General features: G+C 38.7%; 1 protein-coding gene across 40 annotated transcripts in view; it reads right to left on the bottom strand.

Annotated features, from left to right (window-relative positions):
- Window positions 1-228: 228 nt before the first annotated feature.
- Window positions 229-22,945, bottom strand: part of PHF3 (PHD finger protein 3) — a 44,993-nt gene continuing 22,276 nt past the window's right edge. For 25 of the 40 annotated variants that reach the window (XM_083495833.1, XM_083495851.1, XM_083495829.1 and 22 more), the window contains 12 exons: window positions 14,207-14,522; window positions 13,065-13,251; window positions 12,240-12,393; window positions 11,987-12,143; window positions 10,682-10,798; window positions 8,978-9,109; window positions 8,478-8,613; window positions 7,056-7,254; window positions 6,450-6,600; window positions 5,779-5,868; window positions 4,375-4,570; window positions 229-3,666 (listed from right to left, as the gene is read on the bottom strand). In XM_083495833.1, the coding sequence (XP_083351959.1) occupies window positions 1,541-3,666; window positions 4,375-4,570; window positions 5,779-5,868; window positions 6,450-6,600; window positions 7,056-7,254; window positions 8,478-8,613; window positions 8,978-9,109; window positions 10,682-10,798; window positions 11,987-12,143; window positions 12,240-12,393; window positions 13,065-13,251; window positions 14,207-14,522 (3,961 nt within the window). In that variant the 3' untranslated portion in view covers window positions 229-1,540. The remainder of the gene's footprint in view (window positions 3,667-4,374; window positions 4,571-5,778; window positions 5,869-6,449; window positions 6,601-7,055; window positions 7,255-8,477; window positions 8,614-8,977; window positions 9,110-10,681; window positions 10,799-11,986; window positions 12,144-12,239; window positions 12,394-13,064; window positions 13,252-14,206; window positions 14,523-22,945) is intronic. The other 15 variants (XM_083495842.1, XM_083495846.1, XM_083495866.1 and 12 more) reach the window with 1 other exon arrangement.

Below are 22,945 nucleotides of genomic sequence, written 5' to 3'. Positions count from 1 at the left end.
GCGGGATTGAGGGTGATACCTTGGTCCCAGAAGGTGACATTCTACATTCGCTTAGACAACTGTGCTGGACATAGTTGCAAATGTTCCCTCCTTCCCCAGCAATAATTTACATCAGAATTACCATGATCTTGAATTTCTATTTAACATATACATTGTGCTAAAAAAAATGTTTCTTAAAAGCCAACAATCTGGATAGTCACATCTTTAAATAAAAGCTACCATCAAGCATTGTACTGTTTAGCATTTTTAATTTGACTATATAAAGCCATGTGCAAGGTTTGCAAACCGGCTGTTATATTTAAATAGGATTTTAAAATAGCCTAACGATTTGCTTTAATCACATATTATTGAAAGGAAGTTTATTTTGATACCAAAGTGCAAAAAAATTATGTTCATAGGTAAGGCGATCTTACTCAAGAAGGTTCTTTATCCACAATGCTCTTAATTTTACTAAATACTTCAAAACAGGATGTTGAACAGAATAGTGCAATGGTATCCAACAGAAACAGCAATATACTATAATTTTCCACAGAAAATCACAAAATTTTACTGATCTATTTATTAAAAGCCCTAGGGTTGTTAAAAATTACCAGTCAAGCCACATTTATACATCTTTCTGTTATATCAGTTTAGCCTATTGCTTCACATCTATTAAAACCAATCAAACAACAGCTGTGAGAAGGCTTTATCATTTGTAGAATCAAAATATCCCTTAAAATATTTACATTTTACAATATAAAGGATAGTAAAACACAATGTCATGTACAAGCTTAGGTATTCAAGTTTTTGAAGCAAGAGAAATAGTTGGGAAATTAATACAAATTATAGCATAAAGACTAAAAGGTGTGGGGGCACCTTATTAAAATGTGTACCCTATAAGCAATAAAATTTGGACCGTGCAGCCTTCTAATTTCTGCTCAAAAACTGTTTCAGATGCATAGGGGCGGGAATATGATGAGAAATACTGCTCTTTTTTCATTTTGCTTGTCTTTTGAAAGTCTTCAACACCATTCAAGTATGCTGTATACTGCATTCAAACTTGGGTTTCTGAAGAGGGTGTCACATTCTTTTCTTTTCTTTTTAAGTCAGTGTAATCTAAGAAGAGTGAATGATACAAAATTCTCCTTTATATTTACTGGAGCATCTTCAAACAGCGAGCACAAATCACCAAAGGCTGCAAATATGTCAACTGAAGCCAAATCGAACAAAGAACCTTTATGCACTTTTTATTGCATATCAAAGGAAAACCCTTAAATTACTGTCTATACAAGCAACATAAAATTTTGAACAATTCAACCTCTGCTCCTAGGGTGGCTGAATGTAAAAGTAAATGAGCAAGCGGTACACTGGTTGGTACCCAACAAGACTTGTCTCTACAAAACATTAAACACTGGATATTTTTTAAAAAAGAAAGAACTGATGGCACAACTGATACCCAAGCATATATTTTTACAGAATTTTAGGACATATTTAAAACAGATTATTTCCTGTATATTATAAACTTTAGAAGATAGGCTGTGGACCCCTTTCCCCGCTACTTTTACCTTTTGTTTTTCCCCCGGTCACTGTGGTCCCTATCTTTTTGATGTCTATCTCGGGGCTTGTCGCTCTCTCGCTCTCTGTGCCTCTCCCTACTTTTCTCTCTCTCTTTCTCCTTCTCCTGAGCACGCTCTTCACTTTTAGGCGCTTCCTTCTTGTCAAGATTCCTACTGTCTCTGGATTTGCCTTCAGAGTCTTTGTCGCTATGTGAAAGCCGCGACCTCTCTTTGTCCCGATGCCCTTCCTCCCTGCTTTTCCTCTCTCTCTCTTTCTCCTGGTTTCTATCTCTATGCCTATTTCTTTCGGAATCCGGCTCCCATTCATGCCTGCCCTTTTTCTGGTGGTGGGTCTCGCTGTAAAACCTCTGCCTGTGCTGGTCGCTTTTCCTCCTACCAAATGCCCTCTCCACATGGGGACCCTGGCGACCCCAAGGATCGCTGTGACGCCTCTCTGGCCTCCGGGTGTCTCTACTCTGATAAAAGTGTTCTGGCCCCGAGAATCTTGGCTGTTTCTGAGCCAGGGGTGGCACTGGCGTAACTGGTCCAACAAAATGTGGGGGCTGACCTGACAGGTGCAAAACGGGGGGCCAAGGCATCAGAGGGTTCTGAGCAAAGCCAAAGCCTGGAGGAGGGAGGAGTGGAGGGGGCAGATGAGGAGGAAAGCCAAACACAGGATTGTTTTGGGGAGGGAAATTAGGGGCAACAGCCCCTTGAAACTGAAAGCCAGGTGGAGAAGTTTTGGTGTGCTGAAAATTTGGCTGCGGAGTCCTGATTGGTGAAAAGCTTCCACTTGCAACAGGGCTGGGCATTTTGGTACTGAATTCAGAACCGCTGGCATTATCTGCTTCAAACTGAGATGATGACGGCGGTGTCAATAATCCTCTTCTAATGGGATGTAGTGCCTCGGTGCTTTGCATCAGTGCTTCTTCACCCAACGGATTTGTATTTTCTGGCTGTGAGGAGCACACACTGTCTGCTGTAGATGCAGCTGAAACCAACAACTTCTTGCACTCTTGACTATCGCTCCGATCTGAGGCTAGGTCATTTCCTGACAGTTGCTTATTATCTACTTTAGCCTGTTCAGTTTCTAAAGTGTCCGGTTGTTGACTATTCTGCATTTCTTCATACTTAATACTGTCCCCATCATTTTCTGAAGCATTGTTCTGTAGGCCTCGTCCTGCTGCTTGCCTTGGATCCCTTTTAAGATTGATGAACTGTGAACTATTCACAGTCATACTATCAACCGATGCTACACCGCCATTATTGCTCCCAATTCCTTTCCCTGTGCTCGCCAAGACAGGAAAATCTGTGGTCCTTTCCTGAGAAACATTAGCACCGTCACCCAACCTTAGACTGCTTTCAGGAGTCTCTTTGGTTTCCTTGTTCTGTGACAGAATAGTTAGGTTTGCTAAAAATGCTTCTGTAGAAACATCTGGTGGTTTGCCCTTAAGACTTATGCTTGTCAGATTTTCTGACGAGCATGAGACATCGGCTACTGGTGTATCAACTGCAGAGAAATTATCAACTGGTTCTTTTGAACTGTCCTTTTCCCCCTTCGTTTCTTCAGTTCCAGCAGTTACTATAGGAATGTCCCTTAGTTCTTCTTTTATGCTGACCTTTTTATCTAATAAAGGCAGATCTTCACTAGCTAGCTGGCTGACTGCTGGCTGGATATGTTCAGACATCTGCCCCGTAGTGCCCAAAAGACTTTGAAGAATATCATCAACTGGCAGTGGCTTACTTGCTAGCTCAAGAGCAGATTGCTGATTTTCCCATCCAACCAAAACTCCAGGAAGGAACCGCAGAGGCTTTGGTGGTTCAAGTTTGATGCTTTCCACAGCAGGCTCACTCACAGTTGTTTCTTCGGTATTCGATAGCTGCGACTTGATCCTTTGTTTGTGCAATACAGCTGTGAAGGAGTTGAAGAAGTCGTTCTCATCTTCTTTTTCCTCCGATTCAGAATGAAGGACTTCAGGTTTGCTCAGTTTACTCTTCTTTTCTGGGGGCAAATTCTCAGGACTCTCTTCGGCAGGACTAGGGTTCGTACTGGTGGCAGAACTGGCCTGCCTTTTCAGCTTCTGACGAATTATCAACCCCAGCAACAAATTGGGTCGGTGCACTTCAATACCTGCATTTGGAAGGCAGGGAACCACAGTGGTATAATTAATAAGATACACATACACTTCAGGAGAGAAAAAACCTATTTCTACCAAAAAGCTTATCTATGCCTCTGCAATCTCAGAAAACTCAGCTGCTCCAAGTAGTCAAATTTCCCCATGTCTCTCTCAAGGGCTGCTCCCTGTAAGTAGAATTCCTATACACTCTAAAATAATTAGTTCCTGTTAAATAAAGATAAGTTTGCTTTATTCATGAGCAACAGGAAGCACTAATGCATGCTTGTTGAGGGGGAAAACTGAAAGGCGAGGTTTCTCAATGAGGGTGACATTTGCAAGCTTCATGCGCGCTCTCAAAATACAGTCATACCTCGGGATGAATACGCTTCAGCTTAAATATTTTAGGGTTGCGCTCTGCGGCGACCTGGAAGTAACGCAGCGTGTTACTTCCGGGTTTCGCCGTTCACGCAGACACTCTAAATGACGTCACGCGCATGCGCGGAAGCTGCAAAACGCAACCCGCGCACATGCAAATGTGTCTTACGTTTGCTTCAGGATGCGAACGGGGCTCCGGAACGGATCCCGTTCGCATCCAGAGGTACCACTGTAAAAGCTTCAAGCTATCCAGTTTGGGGGATAATCAAAATGAACCTCAACAGTATAAATGTCAAAAACAAGATCTCCATCACTAACATGTGAAACGGCCAACTTTTGTTACCTACCAGGACCATCAAAAGGCACCAGCTGATGTGGAATTTTATCAGAGGCACCTAAAGGGATGATATATAAATCCTTGATTTGCTTCATGTTATTTGCAGCTACACCGTAACGCTTTCTGCTGCTGAAGTATGCAAACAGCAAAGTGTATGAAATCTGATCCTCTTCTGTCACGGGGGTAAAACGAACCACACAGATTTCCTATGGAGAAGGGGGTGGCACAAATTAACTTACAATTTGTCAACTAGTTCTCTAAAGCAGAATTCAGCACTTGGTGGCAGGGCAGGAGAGGAGAGGGGAAAGTCAGCAATCATCATCTTACTTTCAGGTACTTACTGCACCTGAAAGAGTTGGTTTTTCACGCAGCAAGGAGAATTTGACACTGCAGAGACTTCAGTTGCAGGTAAAGAAGGGCAGTCTTGGTTATTACAAGCTGCAGCCAAGAAGAGGCCTCTCCACAGCTTTTGGCAAAGCTTTTGAAGGATTTCTCAGCAAGCGGCTAGCCCAGCAAGCCACTTGTGGGTGTGAAGCAATCTTAAAACAACAGTACTTATGAAGGAGGGAACTTCAGCAATTTGAACCAACTTATACAGGGATTCATTTTTGGAGGTGTGCAGCCTGCCTTTTGAATAAAGCAGCCCTGAAATGTATACACTGTAAGAAGTCTGTGCTTCTTTTGGTTAAATTAAATCAGATCCGATCTGATCAGTAGACTAAGCTGAAGTTCTCTGTGCACAAAACTTTCAGAAATTGCACATGCAGAATATTGTAATATCTTTAGTAAAAAATAATAACTCCCCACTCCAGCACTATGAAAATATTACTTGCAGAGACGCAATTGGATCTGCAAAATATTTTTAGGACTATGAATATTTCTGCATGACTGTCCATGCTTTGTAGCCGGCGTGCCTTCTACTATCACTTCACTCCAGTCATGTGGTCTTCATATCATAGGAAAATATGCTGAAAATGTGCTAAACATCCACATCTACTCATTTATCACCAAATAGAGAGTAGTTTTGTTAGGCTTTATCATTCAGAAGGACTAGGTGTTTCCATAAAAAGAGCCTGCTGGATCAGACCAATGGTCAGTCCATCTAGACCAAGGTTTCCCATCCTTGGGTTTCCAGCTGTTTTTGGACTACAACTCCCATCATCCCCTAGCTAACAGGACCAGTGGTAAGGGATGATGGGAACTGTAGTTCAAAAGCAGCAGGCGATCCATGTTTGAGAATCCCTGATCTTGTCCATGTTCTGTGCTGCATCCTGCACAAATGGCAGTAGTGAATTTATGCCAAATAGTAATAGTAGCAGCAGGAAACTGTGCCTTTAAAAAATATTTAAACTGAGTGGGGACAGGGGACAATTAACACCATACATTTCCAGGACCAGAACAAATTTGGTTTTACCTTTGTCCCCATGGCTTTTATTTTTTCAACATATTCCCAAACAGTCTGGGGTGATATCCTGCCACCAATTTGGATGCTATCTGGCAAATCCTATGGGAAGGGAAAATAATTATGCATTGTAATTTTATAACATTGTAAAATACATTGTAAAATAATAGCTACTCTTCAAATACTTACTATGCTTTTAAAACATCTTAAAGAAGTTACCATAGAGAAGTACTGCTATGAAAGTACAGCTAAATGAGAAAAATCAGTATCACTCATGATTCATAAAAGAAGGCACATTATTTCAAATGATGAGTGAAGGGAGGAAGTAAAAATTCTACTGCCTTTTGAGTGCATGGGAATTTATAGAAACGAATTTATAGAAAGCCAGTATGTAAAAAAGCTAGCTAAAAAGTGTACATGCTGGAGATCTTCATTTAAGTCTCTGATACACCTGTTGATGTATTACCACAAAAAGAGTGGGCATGAGGGATGGAAGTGTCTGTTAAACAAAGTGCTATGATTGAAACCCTTTCTAAAATAAGAGAGAATAAACAACATCTCTTGGTGTTTTTAAGTACTCTGCATTCACAATGCCATATTCAAATTTTAGTTGTTCGCAATGAAAAGAAAATTTGGAAAAGTTTCCAAGGAAAGCGACAACACAACATTGAGTGTATACATACTACCTCTGTTAAACTTTCAAAAGAGCCAGAGATGGGGTAAGCCTTGATAACAAACTTTGCAACAGATGGCATGTTGATAAAGCCTTTCCAAATGAAGTTCAGGCGAGCCAGAAATAGTGCTTCACTTTCAACCATGCCAGGCATTTCTGATCTGTAGGACAAAAGTGTGGAAAATATAATAAATGCAAAACAGTCTAGTCTACTGCAAGGGTGGTGGGGGGAGGATGGCAGTAGGGACACTGGCTGGGGCAGCAACATTAACAGAAAGAAATATGTGCAAGACTAGTAATAATCTCAATCTGTTTTCTTCCATCTTTGCTACAAATATAATGGCAAAACCACCAAGACAGTTAGTAACAAAACAATCACATTTTTTTTTAAAAAAAGTTGTAACAAGCACCTGTTTTTCAAAGCCTCCACTTTGTGTACTTGGAATACACACAGGTGGGTCAGTAAGCTTCTTTAAAAGTAAACATGAAGGCTGCTTTTGTTTGTTTGTGTACAGTGGGGTTCCATGCAGTAGTTTCCACTTATTTATGAACATAATATTAACTAGGGACAGCAGCCACAATTCTCTGTGACTGGCAGCAACCACAAAATTATTACCTAGAGCCTGAAGCAGAGGCAAGTGCTGGATTTGGCAATTCTGTATCTTCCTCTAATAATTCTGAAGCCAAAATGTTTGTTGTTGAAGAAAGTGCATCCGCTATGCTTTCAGCTTCATTGTCTGATGGTTTCCGGGCAACGCCAACAGACACTTTCACATTTTTCCCAGAAAGGTCATCACTAGGTGGTGCCATTCGACCTTGAAAAGGCAAGTTAGAAAGCTTCACTGTTTAAACCATACCAGATTAGAAAAAAACCCTAATCTTAACACTAAATTACAATTCTTACTATAATGCTTAAAAACCTTGCTCACTGAAATTAAACCCAGAGGCTTTGTACATTTCTCTAATTTGTCCAACTGTCCAACCATTTGCAGGTAATTATTAATGAAAATACAGATTTCCTAAAGAAATACAAAGTATTTGGATGCAACACTAAACCATGGTTTAGCATTATGAGAACAAGTCACAGGAAGCCTAGGACTTGCACACTGTCCTGTCTCTATCTGGTACAGCTGTGTGGAAAAGTTCACAAGCACTTGCTTACATTATAATAACGATATCTTTATTGCGGAACAATGAAATTGAAAAACTACATAAAACTACATAAAAACTACATAAAACTACCACAAAACTACATAAAAACTACATAAAACATTTAAAAACCCCTAAAAACTGTAAAACCCCATTTTAAAATACACTATACTATACTATATATAAATAACCTTCTTGTGTCATTTGAACCTAGACAGGCTGCAGTTATTCTTAATTGCAGTTAATTTGCTTCAACGAACTTCCAACAAACTTTTGGCTCGATTGAACTAGCTACACTTAAGATTAACTAAAGTTTAGAATTCAGACTAAACTGGTTAATATAAATCAGAATTTTCTGATCTCTTCCCTCCAGCCACATCAGACCATAGGGAGGTTGGAGGAACACGCAAAACAAAGACTCACTGAGGTTCAGTCTTCTAACCATAGTTTAGTGCATTATGCCAAACTGCACCAATGTGATAAAGCTAATGGTAGAGGAAAAGGATCTGATAGTCCCCAGTCAGAAGCAGGATGAATTTCCAAGATCACACTGCATGCTGCAAAAAAAGCAGGTACCCGAGTGGTATATTAGTTAACATGCCTGAGTAGAACAAGGGAGACCGGTTCAAATTCCCACTCAGCCACGGAAACTCAGAAAGTGACCTAGGACAAGTCACTGTCTTTCAGCTGTTATAAGGATACAATGAGAGGCTGATAGAAAATAAATGGACAGTTTATCAGACTGTGCCACTCCCATTGCTACTCTCACTGAAATTAAGAGCTAGCTATCCATAACAGGAGCTGTGGGGAACCTGTGGCTCTGCAGATGTTCAACTTCTGCAGCCCCAACTTCTCAACTGGTTTTTAAGCATGCAAAAGTTAATATTACCTATGCAAATTTTACAGTTGAGGTCAAACAGATGGTTCTTATGTTGACTTGTTGTATCAGGAGTGGCGGATTCATCCACTTCTTTATCTTTTTCAATCTGTTCTGTTTTCTCCACAATCTTAACTGGAGGGGTTTCCTAAACAAGGAGAGACAGACAATTTGTTAATGCAATTTTATTTTATATAGAATAAAAATACAACTTTATAAATAGAGTCACAACGTACAGAGGTCCAGCTGACAGGTAATGCTAAGCCAAACCATAGCTTAATGCAAATGAGTAGGTGCCCAGATTGCAACTGCTACACTCCTCCCCCAGTCCTGCTGCTGCAGTGCTTCTTGGGGCTAAGACATGGTTTGGCTTGTGTTACACCCAAACCCAAGGTTATGGTTTGTCTCAGCCCAGACACTTTATCTATCTTAACAGAACTAATGCATTGTTTGTTTTAAACAAATACACAGCAACTTATTTCGTTAAAAAAACAATATTTTTGTCGTGATACCTGAATTTCCATTGGTGCTTCTTGCTCTTTTACCGGTGCCTCACTCTCAATTTCTATTTCTCCTTTATGAGTAATTTTTGTGATTGGTCGCCTTTCAACTTCCCTCTGCTCTTTTTCAATCATTTCAATTGTCTATCAAGAAACATCAAAAAACGGAACAGATACACAGTGTGAAAACCTATGAACACATCACCAGAAGCAGCCCCAGAATATGGGTGGAAAGGTTGCTTAATTGCAACTCCCATAATAATCCCTGAACACTGGACATGCTGGATGAGGATAATGGGAGATGAAACCTAAGTTAGAGAAGACAGTTGTCTGAGAGATGAAAACTAGAGTCCTCCTCCTTCACTGGATGTTTAGCATGAAGAATAGGTAGAAGATCTAGAGAGAGCAACAGATGGTGGATACTATTATTCCATGTTTGCTTCACAGCCAGAGGCCTGGCTGTAAAGCTGAACTATAGTTGAGCATTACATGCAGAAGACTTGAGCTCATGCACTCTCCCTTCCTCTCCCCTTCAACTGGAAGCTCCCATTTCCGTTTTCAATTAATTTCACATTATGCCTGCATCCTAAATTGTACTTAATTACGGGTTATTGAAACAGGAGAACTTCTTGTCACCGTTTGAAGTCGGTATGTGTTTGGGGCATAATGCAGTTAGCTAAAAACAGAAGCGAAAGCTTTCAGTCTCCCACCCTGCTCTCACAGCCATACCAGAAAAGGAGAGAGGTAAAGGAAGCTGACAAGCCTGAGGCCTGCTCTCTGCTAAACTACAGCGAACCGTCTAAATTCAGCCGTTATCTCCCAATTTCCTCAGCTTCCATGAATGGAATGGCTATACTTCTAGAAAGATGACTCTTGTATTCGGTAGAAAGCCAGTCACTGGATCAAGGATGAACTATTTCAAAACCATGCACTGATAAGCAAGTTCCAAACCAATGATAAGAGCCACACTGAATAGGCTTTAAGCGGCATCAATGGGAGGTTTGGAGCACACTGTCACCAAAGATTTTGATTTTATTTTTGTAGGTATTCACTTCTTTGGAAGAAAACAAAGGCTGCGATAGCACCAGAGGTGCAATAGGGCCTACCCAACACATCACATTCTTGTCAAATGCATCCCTTTATTTTCCCCTGGAAAATATTCACTTCTGTAGGACTAATTAAAGAGATGTACTTGGCAATACGGTTGGGGGTGAGGAAGCAATCTGCCCCAGGCTCAGACACAAGTTGGTCTAGAGAGAACCTATCAGGTGGGAAAGAATGTACAATAACTGTATGAATAGAGAACACATGTCTCTATCACATCAATTCTTTGCAGGGATTCTGGAAATCTACAGGTCTGCTTGTAATTTAGGAACGGTAAAATATTTTCCCTTTGTACCAGTCCCACAGATCAACATTTTTTGATCAATTAAGCTCAAATTTTACAACGAATTTTGTGCTTCTTCTTGTTGTTGTTCTATTTTCTAAAGTATTTTAGCTGTAAGTGATTTAAACAAGCCCTTGTAAATTCACACTGCAGTTACAACACAATCAACCACCTAAAATTCACTGCGGTTCCTCATTGGAGAAAGAAGCCATTAGACTTCAGATGGTGAACGGGAAACACAGAAGACAAGTGGAAAGTTTTGAAATTTGTATTGATTAGCACTAGGAAACAGGTGATCCATTAAATAAACAACTGTAAATTAAGCGTACATGTCTGTTTTCTCTTTTCCTCCATGCAGCTAGTTCTTTGGAAGCCAGCTCTTCCGGACTCATTCTTATGAGATGGTCTGGAGTTACTTCACCTTTCAACACTCTTTTGAACAGTATCTGGGGAAACAATCAGTAATTAGTTATAGCTAACAATTAAAAAAAAATATCTGCAGGCTTCTAATTCAATTTCAACCAGAAAAGAAAATTGAGTTTTTTCAGTCTCACCTGTACATCATTTTTAAAAACTGCCCTCTCTACACTATCTGTACAACTATACAGATAGTTGTACATTAATGTCCTTAATGGATCCACCATTTCACAAAGTGAAGTCAGATTCTTTAAAAATCCTTAGCATGTTTTAATGCTTTTTTTAAAGCATTAAAGCATTTAAAGCATTAAAGCATTTTTAAAGCATTAAAGCATTTAAAGATGTGCTAGCCTGAAGGACACATCTCAAAAAATGAAACTCAGGTGAGTTTTCAGTGGCTGATTTTTCAAACAATAGTTACTGAAAAATGAAATTCTCACCAAGGAAAAAGATTTGAAGAGGTGCTGGTAGCTTAAATTAAGTGAACAAAGCAATAGACATATGAGTCCTTTGTAGAACTTTGTATAGTTAAACATAACAAGAAACATTAGAATGCAGGCATGGAAGCTTCCCAGAACACACAGAAAGTTGGAGATTTATTAGACAACTTATTTCATTGGCAGACTTGATCAGCAGGCATATCTAAGTACATTTCAGCAATACTTAAGTTTTACAGAAGTCAACAGAGAACAACAATAGCAAGGAATCATAAAGAAGTGAGCTTATAGATTGGGCTGACCCACGTTTTTTCAGGTGGAATCCAATGCTGCTGTTCCACTCACATAACAGCTTTTAACCCACAAAATTCCTTCAATAACACAAGAAAAGAAGAAATGTGTTTAGAAGTTTTCCCCCTCCCACTGCAGCCCCTTCCCCACCCACAACTACCAGGTTTTACCAGAGTGTGATACCACAGAGGATTGCAAGAGGAGGGAGGAAATAATCTCCACTCCTCTATTACATTAGCGGAGATGCCTGCTGAAACAAGAGTTATTCCATGGGTCAACAGTGGGACTAGACTCTACCCATCGTCAGTCACAAACATTATTCAATTTGGATATGCTACCAAAATAACTGAAAGACAACACTGCCAGCACCTGGGGGGGGGGGAGAGAACCATAAGCAGTTTATATTTTATCACACTGACCCCGTTAAGAAAGTCAAGCACTAATGGAAAAATTTCAGAATGCGTATCAAACATAGATAACATCACCTACATTGTTTTTGGGATCTTTCAGATTGAATATCAAGCTTCTGTACTTATTCTTATACTTGGAATCAGTATCTCGGAAAAAAGAAAATAGTTCTTTTTCAATTTTAGTCGCAACTTTTGCTGCCCTTTCTTCAGGAATCTTCAGTGTTGAGTCTGCAAGCCTGAAAAATACACACATCATATGTTTTTGGTTTGGTTTCCACCAGGAAACAATAACAATTGAGACATTAACAATTTGTTGAGCTCGTCGGCCGCACCTTTTCTCCAGGATTTCTTTAAGAGACTGCCGAACACTTTGCCTTATTTGATCAGCGGAAGGTTTGGATGCAGGGGCAGGAGCTGGGTGTACATTGCTGGTTGTTCCTCCTTTCTCCGTTTTCTTTTTCTTTACTTCCTGTTTATCCTGAACACCTGCATTAAAATATAAATGTCACATCATGGGATAGCTTTAATAACTTGAATTTGAAATTTCACAAGGTTGAAGGGAAGGCGTTGTTACATTTGAAGGAACATACAATTACGTAATTTTGGATTTACACAACTGATTATCCTGTTGGGATTAGTACAAAACAATATTAGGCACCAGAGGGTTCTATGCATTGTCTTTTTTAAAAAAAACAAAAACCCTGTAAATCAAGTCCATCTCTATTAGAAATTGACCAAATTACTGGACAGACAGCAAATTACTCAACTGATCCTAAATACTTTGCATTAAAAGTCAGCCTTCTTTAATGAAATTTACGTTAAAGAATCCAAATTGTAGACCATAGCTTTGTATGCTTTATTAAAGACCTGGTTTGTAGGATTCTAAAGCCTGCATGAGGAAGCAACTTGCCTTCTCTTGTCACTATAGGCACCCAAGTCCAGTGAGCCCTTAGTGGCCGTCCCCCTTCACAATATTTACTTCCAGCAATGAAAGCAATGTTTTAGGAGTCCAAGTCTTCCATTGTCAGGTTAAGCTGCAACCCACACAGCAGTATTTAAAATGAGCCCTTATATATTTCATTCCATGTAATAACATTATATTTTAAATGTGGGTTTGTTTTTCTTTAAAAAAAAGCAACTTCAAAATTTTTAGTTACCGGTTTTTGTTGTGCTTTCACTTGAACAAGAGACATTAAGATTGTCTTTATTCATTCTTTCGTGTTTGTCTTCCGACGATCGCTGAGGACATGCAACCATTTGTCCTGTTTTCCTAACAGGAATTTGCTGCCTTTTTTTCATTTCAGAATCTCTGCATTCTGATACTGGTTTTCCATCACCAGATTCCTGTAACAAGTGTTAAGAAATATTAGAAACCATTTGGACTGCAGTCCTTTCTAACAGAATGATCAGTTTTATACCTATATATTTGCATGTGTGTGTGTTAATTAGATGTAGATTAAAAAACAGAGGAAATTATGCCCACTGAGGTTTCGTTTAAATGAACATAAATTTCTGGTATCTCTGCCTATGAAGCCCAGCAAAAGGTCCCAAAAAAGAATATTAACACCTAATGCACTGAAACATGAATCACAAGTTTGTTTGTTTGTTTGTTTGTTTGTTTGTTTATTTATTTAACTACCAGGCTTTTAGAAGGCATCTGAAGGCAGCCCTGTTTAGGGAAGCTTTTAATGTTTGATGTATCACAGTATTTTAATATTCTTTTGGAAGCCACCCAGAGTGGCTGGGGAAACCCAGCCAGATGGGCGGGGTATAAATAATAAATTATTATTATTATTATTATTATTATTATTATTATTATTCATAAAAAATATTTATATACCACTATTCATGAAAGCCTCACCAGAGCAGAGAACCTTCTGTGAGGTTCACATTCACACCATACATTCCTCAAAGAATTTGGAGAGCTGTCATTTATTATTTTTCCCTACGTTGGGAGTGCAGACAGGCAGAATATATATTTTTATGTTAGGGCTAATCCAAGTCGAGTTGTTAAAGTACATAATCACCAGACATTCTGCACATTCACCAGGGTTCAGAGTGCATGTGCTCATAATCCATTCATGAGGATGGAATGATGCACATTTTCCAGTCAATATACATAATCTCCAATGAGCCTTGTTCAAAAATTGTACAATATATGCAAATTCCCTAAACTGTGTTAAGAGATTATGTATCCCCTTGTCTTATAAATCGCATAAAAAATTACCGGAGCCTACCAAAGTTACTGTTGTTATTATTATCATCATTATCATATGGCAACTATAATAGCATTTCTTACCCTTTTAAAAATTTTGACCTTGTGCTTCACAGTCTCTTCTCCCTGCTTTGTTTTACTTTGTGGACACATGGAGATTTGTTTTGCTATTCCAGGCTTTTCGCACTCCATCATTCTACCTTCTTGTGTTGTTTCCGGTTTCAGTTGTGCATCCGGTATATTTTGATTGACAGGGTCGGGTTTTTTGTCTTCTGCAGCACAACACTTTACACATACGTATTCTTTGTCTTCTTCTCCCATTTGCTGTGCTTGAGAAAGACTCAGACCAACACAGTCACCATGAAACCAATCATCACACCTGCCACAGCCTACCATAAACCTGAAACAAGAAAAAACAAATGACTTAATATGCTTAAGATTTTACATTTCCTTGACTATAAAAACATCACATCTTAAAGGGAGTATATTGCAGCACTGGCTCCACTCAGCTTGTTGGAGATTGCATCCACTGCTCCAGCCTTACAACATGGTAGGAGTTGCCAAGGTGACACCAAAATTGGATCTTGTCACACTAATTTAGAAATGTAGCAGTTTGGATATCAAAGAATTCTTCGGCTTTCAAATAGACCCGGAAAAGAAACTGATTTAAGTTGGTTATACACCTTTAAAAGTATATGTGCCCCTCAAAATATGCTATGCCTCCCATACTATGAAATGATGCAGCACAACAGAAAAATATAACCAAATTGTCACACATCACCAAAATATTAGCAAAAGAGGACCTAAGCTGGCCAATTGGGCATCACATGACATTTTATATCCTTACATTGTTCAAAATGCAACTTTATCTAGACCATTAAGCAAGCATGGCTGCAACTGCCACAAACTAACAAAGTTAGTAAAGCAGAAGTTCACAATTCCAGTGCAAGAAACAATTTCATTCCTAAATAGAACAAAACTTGGTCTTTTCATAGACCTATTCTATTTTGCAATTAATCTCCTAATATATATTTGTCCGAACGGGCACCTTACATTTTTCATAATATTGAAACTTAAGATAACCCAAACCAATAAATAATCTTAACTTCCCCTTGCACTCATCAGTAGTCTTTACTTTCTCTATTTTCTAGGAAGGGAGAAGGGTGTACCATTTTATGGACATCCAAACTCTTGTATTTTGAATTTCCCCTTAAAATTATATAGAAAACAAGGTGGAGTTGAAACAGTTGAGGGAAACTTAAGGGCAGCCTTCTAGTAGATATGAATTTCTATCTTTCAAGCATTTGGCAAAGACAGGAATCCAGAAAATTATGGATGGTATTCAACGAAGTTGTTGCATGCAGAGATTAAGCCCAGCTCATGCAACAGGACTTTTCACACTGCTTCTCTGCACCACCTAAATCTGCTCTGGAGGGTTGGAGAAACCACCAGAACAGATGGGGGGCACAGCTGTAAGGAGCCAAACCTCACTGCACAAGCAGCCTTCGTTCCCCCTGCCCCCAAACACCTCAATTAACACTACATTAAATTCCCCCCTCATGTTTATAACAAGAAGACTGAAGTACTCACTAGAGAGCAGAAATCAATGTTAAAAGTGCTCCGTATCAGCTTGGGTAACTTTCCCCCAACAAATTTACTTGTTATATAACTTAAATTATTAATGAAGATTTGTAAGTTCTAGTGTTAAGTCTTATCAGGAAGATGCAAACACGGGCAATTTTTGTCAAGATTCACTAAGGCAATTCCTGACAAGCCTGCCATTGCATGCTATGAGTCTAGCCAATAGTTTGTTGTTCCAAGTAACTGAAAGCAACCATTCTAATGTAGTGAGGAACAATGCGGTTGGCCCAATAACCTTAGTATCTGTCTTGTTCTACACTGCTAACTCACATTCCTCTAATAACAATAATAGTAACAATAGACCTGCCTGATACTTGATAAATCCTGGGGTGGGGGGGTGGGGTGGGGGGTCTGCTGAGGTACACAATACATAGCCAGAATACTATATAGAGCATGGGACCCTAAAGTATGACTGGCCTGTTCTAAACTATGTCAAGTAAGAAACGAGTAAGAACAGCGTACTTCGCTTCCTCTTGTACCACTAAAGACAGCTCAAGCTCAGAGGGGTGAAATAACTCCAAGTACAGATTCACATTCATAGTTACTTGGACTAGAGTTTTACCATATGGATTTCCAGCCAATACTTACATATGTGACTATTTGGCTTCTAACAATCAGAGGGGGGTGGGGGTGTAGTGTTCCATTAACAATTTCTTTATGCTTCATTCAGGCGTAAGAAACAAATCTCAGCTGTCAGCTCATACATAAAACTTATAAAGTATCTCAGATTATCTTCTAGGCTTTTTTAGTCTAGCCTATTACTAAACATATTACCTGAAAATAAGCGCTAGTGGTTTCAACCAAATTTTCTGTCAGGTAACTGTGTCCGTAATTTGAGCCTATCACAATTTCCAAGATGGCCATAAAAACTAGCATATTTGAAGACCAGGAACTGATTTTGCTTTGTTTTCTATGGTGGGGGAATCATGACATTTTCCATCACAACCAAAACATTCTAGAATGTCATGTTCCAGTTTAAGGATCCCAAAACTTATTGCAAATCTCATTATGAGAATATGAAGTATGTCTGATAAATCCATATACATTACATAGATTCAATCTGCTGAAAGCTGAACTAGCTATGTGGAGGACTATATGTTCAGATTTAGTGTGAAAATAATTGTATTTCTTTGCTTTAAAAATCTGATAGAAATAAGAAATTGAATGTCTAAATGTAGCAGTAAGGGAATGAAATAAAAATAAGAAAAAGTGCTCCTCCTCATAGAAACGTGGATATTTAAAAGATGAGGAATTGGCAGAAAAATAGACCTGGCCAGAGTAGCCAATATGGTGCCCTTGGGATGTTTGTGATTACAACTTCCACAACCCTAATCGGCAAGGCCAACTGTCAGGGATGATGAGTTATAGTCCTCCTGTCCTCCCTCTCTGCCAGGCATCACACTGCCTATCCCCAGACTAGTGAAAGCACTTTCAGGCTTTATGATCTTGCATCTCTGGTGTGCATAAAGAGGAATACATTTGCAATGTAGGGAGACTATATAGAAATAGAAAAGTGTTCCCTTCATCCCATGCCCGAAAAGGTTATGGGGAACTCCTGCCCATTTTGGGTTACGCACATTATGTTTGGAATCCGAATTAATTTCATACTTTTGAAATACTAGCAGCGACTATTCCAATTAAGAAAGAAATGGTCAATATGGGAAAGTGTTCAGAACAGCAATATGGGGTATTGTACTTTCAATAGCACTCAGTCAGATGCTAAGCACACTCAAGAGAGGAGAAAGGTGTTCTAAAACAACTATTGAGCATGTAAAACATAACTGTTGATCAATCACAGCAGTGCTCCCAGTGTCCTGAACAAAATACAGTGGCTGCCACAATCTTTCACGAAGCAGCTGCAATTATGTTTAGGTAAATTAAAATGAATCTATATTTTCTGATTTTTTTAAAAGGGCAAGCCGGCTTCTGAATTTGTTGTTTCAGCAAGAGCAGTACGGTAGAAAAGCAAAGAAACAAGATAACACCAAGGTGGACTCCTTATGGCTCAGTTTTTCATTGACTGGGATGGGAAGCAACAAACAAGGAGCAGGCTATCACGATGGCTCCCAAATTATCAGATCTGTACATCTCTTTTGTCCAGTGACTAAACTCAGTTAAACACCAACTGAAATAAATCCTTATGAACACAGGCTTAAACTATGTAGACACATCCTGACTCTTTGCTATGTAATATCTGTTCCAATGTAACTCTCATTTTTCAGACTTAAGAGTTAATGTCATACAACCTGTAAGCATGTTTTTTGTGTGTGTTGAATTCTGAACCAGTACATTTTTGTATTTAAAAAACTCCAGTCTGGAATAACGACAATTTGTGTCATTCCAAATTTATCCAACTGTTACTATCTCTTAATGAGCTCTTTTAGAACTTTATTTACAATTTAAATTTATATTGTGATCCTACCCATAAACAGAAATTTGATTTGACAAATACACCAATTTATGGCTTGGTCTGCTATAGGAAAATTCAAGCCTATAGCACAAACATGGGAATAGTTAACAGATAATAATGATATTATTTATACCCCCGCCCATCTGGCTGGGTTTCCCCAGCCAATCTGGGCGGCTTAAGCTAGCTGGCTAGCTATATTCTGTATCAGCTTACAAAGCTCTAATTTAGTTCCACAAATACAAAATAAAGGTATTAATTTACTCTCCAAACACAATGGGCATTTCCTTGTCTTTTCTTTTCATCACTTTGATAAAGAGAATATGAACGTGGCAGGGATAGACATGCCAGCCAAAAATGAAAGTTTACAAAAATGAAAGCAGGCATTTTCCAAGTAAACATCAGGCCCTAATTTGATGTTCTGAATTCATTTAAAAGTTTTGTCCATTAGAGACTGAATTTTAGTACTGGCACTAGGAATACTGTGTAGATGTAGGATAGCTAACAAGAATGTAGCAAAGTTGATAAGAGAGGAGTGGGGAGCCCTGCAGTCCTCCAGAGATTGCTGGACTTCAACTAGCCATGCTGATTTTGGTGGATGAGAGTCCAACATCATCTGCAGGGCCACAAGACTCCACCCCCCTCGATACCTCTGTAATAAGGAATCTCACTTGTCAAGGAGCAAGGGAGATGCCCCGAATGTCTAAAAGGAGAGAATCATTTATGAAGAGCTGAAGACGGCTTTAAAGGCCAAACAATTTCTTTTTCCGTGGCTTTTGAAGGTGTGTGTAACTGTAGCTAATACTAAAAATTCTGGCTGCAGACAGCTTCACAGTTTGATGTCCAAGCGCTACTCATGTTGTAAGGCTGAATTAGCAGATGTGTAGCTGCAACAGAAAGAAAGAAAAAAATCATTTAAAAATATTAATAATGGGGTGGTATTCAAAGTGTTTCAATAAGCTTTACATTAAAACCAACATGCTGCAAACATTTAAGAAAACAAAATGAAGTACTGGTTGTACACAGTTCACTTAAGCACCAATTTTTAAAACAGATGTTCTGATTGCAACAATGTACTGCCTTCTGCAAACAGAGTAAAACAATAAATGTATCTGAACCATGGTTTTGTTACTGTAAATACAGAGTCTCTTAAAATATACTAATGCAACGTCCAGACTATCTTTTTCAAATAAGCAGTCACCCAAGTGGAATGTGGACAGTCAAAATAATTTTGTTGGGTTTGAAGACAAGTTTTTAAAAATGATACACCAACTCAAAATTAACTTTATTTAAAATACATAGCACAGATTGCTCTTGTAAACAAATCGAGCAGCATATTCATGAACTAGAAATTTATGTTAGTAAATGCAAAAAGTCATTCTTCACTTCCCTTTCCATTCCATTCTTCGATGTGAAGCAAGTTCATGTAGGGTGAAACAAATACTGTCAACTGTATTTTTAGTAACTACTCTGTTGAAAAACATTTTCAGTTTTCTTGGTATGGCTATAATAAATACATTATTTCAATTTAGCATATATAGCCATTTAGCATACTTTAAATTACACCCTTATGTAGCATTTAGGGGGGGAACCACCCTTTGTTTTTACAGACACAAAGAAGGGAAGCTAATTCTTAAAACTTTACAGGAATAAAGTACAACAACTGTACCAGTATTTAAGAAGTATATATAGCTAACTACATAAAGATAAACTGTTAATCCACTGTAAACACAGATGAACTGAAGTAGGTATTGTAGATTGGCAAACATGGAAGGCCCTGATTCTATAACAAATTCCACACTAAGGGCATAACTGTAAAATTTTTCTCATGTCAAGGACAATTTAATCTTCAAATTCTAAAGAAGAACTTAAGCAGGGGCAAGGGGAGGAAAAAGAGAATTACTCTCCAAAAAAGTAAAATGTTTAAGTGTTGGACAGAGATGGGGAGCCTGTGGGAGGGCAGTGATTTTTGTTAATACCCCCTCCACCTGCAACCCCACCCCCCTGCCCTTCAAAAATATGGTAGCCCCAAAATCCTATGAAGCAGATTTAAGGAGGGGCAAGATGGACAAGGAATCACTGAAAATTTCCTCCCACCCCAATTCCTCTGATGAATACCTTCTGTCAGTAGAGAGGTCAGCTCTGGATTCCACCCTTGGGCTGTAACATGATACACACATGCATTGGAGGACACATTCATATGATTATTTTGTTAGTATGGATCCAGTCCACCGTTTAATGTGCACATCTGTATTGCAGCAATATATTCCTATGCAGTTTTTAACGACATAGTATGAGCTCTGTTCACATCATTCTTCTGAAAAGATACTTCAAACATTTCTCAGTAAGATACTCATAATTCTCAGTAGGATATTCGTAATTCTAAGAGAAACAAGCCCCTTTCACACATTATCCAAGTGAACAGGCTACACACAATTAGAGTGGTTGGCCACGGACATTTCACCCGCTTGCCTCGCTCCACTTCCACCTCTGAGCATCGAGCAAAGGTCTGAAGGTGAAAGCCAGCTATATTTGTCGAGGTTTTTCTACATGATCAAAAGGGCCAAAGTACAAGCTGGCAATCGAATGGAAGGAGACTCTACAAGTGCAACTGCCTACCCACTTCAGGCATTTGTTCAAATGCAGAGATAAGTGGAGCTGGGTGAGTGGACCAGCAGTGCGGCCTCCCTGTGGTTTCATCATGTGGATCCACTTTACAGAATGGGAAGGGTGCTACAGTTTTAAACCACTGCCGAGAGCCCCGGTACAAAAAGTAACGTTTCAAGTTAGAATTGAGCCTGAAAGGAAACCTGACATAACTGGAATAAAAAGAAAGTAGTAGTATCATTGCAAGTGCGGACCACTAGATGCACTTTTCCAAAAACGTAAAAAAATATTATTCTACCATGTGAAGCAAGTTATTAATGAACTAACTTAGTTATCAGGTGGCAAACAGTATGCCATAAGTGAAAGTGACTCTATTCCAAATGTAAAAAAAAGAACCAAACTATAGAAAGTACAGTGGTAAGCATACTTCAAAAAGTATGTTTTTATATACGTTTCCCTTTACGCTTATGTTTTCAGCAAGCAGAAGATCCCCAGACTACACATTTAAATTCATTTTAAATACAACATATTACATCGTTTAACCAAACTCAGCATTAGTTTTAACAACCAAAATGAACACATATTTCTGTGTAAATGTTATTTTAATGACTCCCTGCTGCACACATGCAACACTACCCAATATCAATAAGAATAAGGCAATCTCCTGAATGCAAAATGCCAGCTTAATTTTCCTACACTCCATAATTTCTACTTATCAAAACCTGTATTATTTGGAGGAAGAGGTCATCAAATTATGCTTATAATGGCAGGGACTAATTTTACATTGTTCTAAAGTTAGGCATCATTTATTCTGTCAGCAGCACACTATAACGCATAATAAAAAAGCTACTAAAATTTAGGCAATGAAGACCCAATGACTTTTCCCCCACTTGAATTCTATTGAGTGCATGGTTAGATGATCTTCCAAAACAGTATGGGAGGTAGTAAAGGGAGGACTTGCCCCTTTCTCTAACAGAAAGACCCTACTGCATCCCAGATCCTAGCATGAATGGAAACAGCCCTTCAATTTACACAGGGACAAGTCTGGGTCCAATCCATTATGTTGCCACCAGTACCAACAACCTGAACAAGACCATCATTTTAATATGCAGTAGGCAACTGATATCTTAAAAACCACATGTTGTATCCAACTAAATAATTGCATAATGTCTTCCACAAGTGCAACAGAACTTTTCCTTCCCCTCCTTCCTCCACATTCCAGAGGGCAGATTTGTGGGCACCCGAGGGAAGAAAAGTTGTTCCACGCATGCAATTATTTTAGTTGAATACAACTCCACAATTTTAAACAATACCTACAAAGAAAGGTGGTAAACGTTTTCATCAGAAGAATGAGATACCACTGTTACCAACAGTTAGGTATCTATTAAATTACGGAAACCTTTAAAAAAATAATAAAAAAATTCAAATTTCTATGCACAGTATTGCTCTGTTCAGACATCATGTTAAACCACAGTTTAGCATAACAAGAACAAGCTAGAGTGAGGTTTAGGTTCACACTCTCTCGCCCCTCCTCCTGTATGGCCATAAAAGAGTTCAGAAACTCTTGCTTCCATTGTTGCTTTTCTATCGCTTGCCATGTTGTCCAAACCAACAAACTGATTAAGGTCTATTATGCTTGTTAGTCAACTTCAAAAATGGGATATGAAGATATTTGTTTAAATGAACTAGTTAACTTCATCACAGTTTAGAGTTAGGAAAACACACTAAACTGTGATTAACAGGAACCAGAAGTGAATAAGTTTCCAATCTCCTCAGAGCTACACCAGGTTTTTATCACATTATACTATGATTTGCATGATGTCCAAACAAAGCCAATCAATGTGTCCAGATGTCACCACTGATGTGATAAATCCATTTCTTAAAAGCCATTCTTTTCATAAAATGTGTAACACAATAAAAAGCTAAAATACCAAGCAAAATAGACAGTTTCAAAGTGTTAATTATTATTTTAGATGATTACCAGTAAGGGGAATACAGAGTTCTTTGGACCTATGAAAGTAATATCTTTAAAGGTTTTTGTTTTCCAACTTATTTTTAATAGGCTCATGCTGTTTTTATCATGTGACACAATTAGTGATGAGAAATACAACTCCCCATTTTTTTAACTTTTAAATAATCTAAGGGAGGCATAAGCCACTAAGTCATCC

This window comes from Podarcis liolepis (genome assembly GCF_965112155.1).
Source record: "Podarcis liolepis genome assembly, chromosome: 3".
Taxonomy (NCBI): domain Eukaryota; kingdom Metazoa; phylum Chordata; class Lepidosauria; order Squamata; family Lacertidae; genus Podarcis; species Podarcis liolepis.
This window is presented reverse-complemented; position numbering and strand designations above follow the sequence as displayed.